Source organism: Arachis stenosperma, chromosome 6 (assembly GCF_014773155.1).
Source record: "Arachis stenosperma cultivar V10309 chromosome 6, arast.V10309.gnm1.PFL2, whole genome shotgun sequence".
NCBI classification, from domain to species: domain Eukaryota; kingdom Viridiplantae; phylum Streptophyta; class Magnoliopsida; order Fabales; family Fabaceae; genus Arachis; species Arachis stenosperma.
In genome coordinates, this window is record NC_080382.1 from 98,700,910 (window position 1) to 98,703,471 (window position 2,562).

Below are 2,562 nucleotides of genomic sequence, written 5' to 3' on the forward strand. Positions count from 1 at the left end.
TGTGAAATTCAAAATATACCTTATTTTAGCCTCTTTATTAATTTAATTATTGGGATGGCATGTCATATGTCAAATTATCAATCAATTACATACGTGTGATCTTGAGAGAACCATTTTACCATTTGCCAAAAAAAAAGAACGAAAATTAGAGATTAATTTATAATATTACTTTTTATTTATTTTTATTCTGGAAATTGTTCCTGATATTTCTAATTTAATTTTGTTATATAATTAAAATAATCAAAGACTAGATTTCTAAAATGTTTTATACTTTTTAAAATTTTTTTAAATATAAAGAATTGTAATTAAAAGGTTGAGTAAAAAAAAAAGCTGAAAGCAAAGTGGTAGATACGGAAGGTGAATAGGTGATGCAAGCTCCTATTACATGTTATATGCAGCCTGAGAAGAAGATAGAATGCATGGAAGATCATGTTCCCTTCATCAACTTGCAAAGCAAAATTAACTATTATAATTATTAATAAAACAATGATATTGATATCTCATGACAAATGTTAGTTGTCATTTAACTTCCAAATAACCACTGTCATTTACTCATTTCGTTTTCTTGGGGTAGTGATGAACATTTAAATCTCACACGCACACTGCTGTAATACATAATTTTCCATTACTTCTATTTTATTCTGAAAAGAAAAGAAAAGAAAATATGCTCGTATTAAATTTCGTTGGTGGGGTTGAGATTTTAATAATAATTAAGTGTTAAGCTTTTAAAGCCGTTGAGTATATTTTATTTAGTTGTTGGTAGTGCCTGAGAGAGAGTCTTAAAACACCGACTGGTTTGAGACCCTCTTCTCTTCCCTCTCTAAAAGCAATGAATGAAGAAAGGCCCTCCCCTTCTGCACTTTGTAATTGCAATATTTACTGCAAATTTCCCCTTCCTGCATACTTCTTGGGATTTTTCCTCACAATTAATACATTTCCTGTCCTCAATTTACACTCTCCTTCTACCCATTACTTCAATTCCATTCAATTCTCTCTTCCTTCCACTTCTCTCTCCTCTCTCTCTCTCTCTTTCTCTCCCTTCCTTCAATTAATTTAATTAAGCTTTTAATTTTACTACCTCCTCTTCCCATTTCCCCCTTGTATAAAATGCCCTGAATATCCATTCTCAAACACACCGATCACTTTCCTGGATTCTTTCTCTTTCTTCTCCTCCACCAACCTCCTTACACTCTGTGAGTGATTCTATCTCTCTTTTCATTCTTATTATTGTTATTGATATTTTTGCTTTCAACACGGCATGTGAAGCGTGAAGCGTTGGGTTCACGGAATTCGGACTCCTTTTTCCCTCTTTTTCAATTTTTCCTTTTTGTGGTTAGTTAGTTAGTTAACATTACCTTTTTTTGTTCTGTTTTGTTTTGTTTTGCAGGGCGAAAAGAAACAGACGAGTAACCCACCGTTAACCGTAACCGTAACTGTAACAACCATGAGTCGCAGGAACGGTCCGAAGCTCGACCTGAAGCTGAACCTCTCTCCTCCAAGGGCAGACCGGAGGAGGCTGGAGTCTCCGGCACGGTCGACAACGGCATCTCCGACGTCGCCGCCGAGCTCATGCGTTTCCTCTGAGCTCAACCAAGAAGACAGCAGCAACAACAACAACCTTCGATACTCCAACAGCCCTGAAGCAACATCAATGGTTCTCGTAGGATGCCCTCGCTGCCTCATGTACGTGATGCTCTCCGAAGATGACCCCAAGTGCCCCAAATGCAAGAGCACCGTCTTACTCGATTTCCTCCATGACAACACCACCAACGTTAGGAAGAATTAGCTAGACTTTTCTTATTTTTATTTTTTTAAATTTCCTTTTTAGCTTCCCCTGTTTTTTAATTGCTCTGTTTCCGCTAGTTTTCTTTAATTTCGTAGTATTAGAACAATTATTAGATAGTACCCCGTTTTAATTTTAATGCTAGGTCTTTTTTTTCCCCTCTAATATAACTATTTTAAGTTAATATCTGCACTTTGTATATGAGTAGTGCTACGTGCGCTCTGCTTTGCCTTCTTTCCTCTTCTACTTTGATTGATGGAATTCCAACAATTTTGTCAAAGCAGAGGGAGACAAAGAGTGGAGCGTAAATAGCACTATTCTAATTATTTATATATAAGAAAAAAAAAAGGAACTTACTTTGAAATTCAGAAGGAAAAAAATTTGCTAGCAGTATCTTGTATCTATCTAGCTATCTATCTATCTATATTCTATATGGAGGAATCCTGTGCTTGGATCAGATTTTCCTACTATTTTATCAGCAACAAAGTGCATAGGGATTTTTAGTTTTGCTTATTGGAATTTTAGGTGGAATGAATCTTACAGCTTTTCCTTGAGCCCTTTTCTCTAATTATCTATAGATATTATTGTTATTAAATGATTGATATTACTGTTTCATCCAACAAGGTACGTATACTGTTATTATGTTAATGTTAGCCACCATAAAAGTAGTCACTAGAAAAAAAAATCATTTGTATACATATCATAAGTTATATATTTTTTTTGAACATTATGCATATTTATTACTTTTATTTTTTATTATATTCACTCCATCTAAAAAT

The 2,562-nt window shown here is 34.3% G+C and overlaps 1 protein-coding gene across 1 annotated transcript; it reads left to right on the plus strand.

Annotated features, from left to right (window-relative positions):
- Window positions 1–786: 786 nt before the first annotated feature.
- LOC130936514 (protein GL2-INTERACTING REPRESSOR 1-like) lies at window positions 787–2,273 on the plus strand. The gene is made up of 2 exons (XM_057866594.1): window positions 787–1,193; window positions 1,388–2,273. The coding sequence occupies exon 2, from the start codon at window positions 1,445–1,447 to the stop codon at window positions 1,784–1,786; it is 342 nt and encodes a 113-aa protein (XP_057722577.1). The 5' UTR covers window positions 787–1,193; window positions 1,388–1,444; the 3' UTR covers window positions 1,787–2,273.
- Window positions 2,274–2,562: the final 289 nt, after the last annotated feature.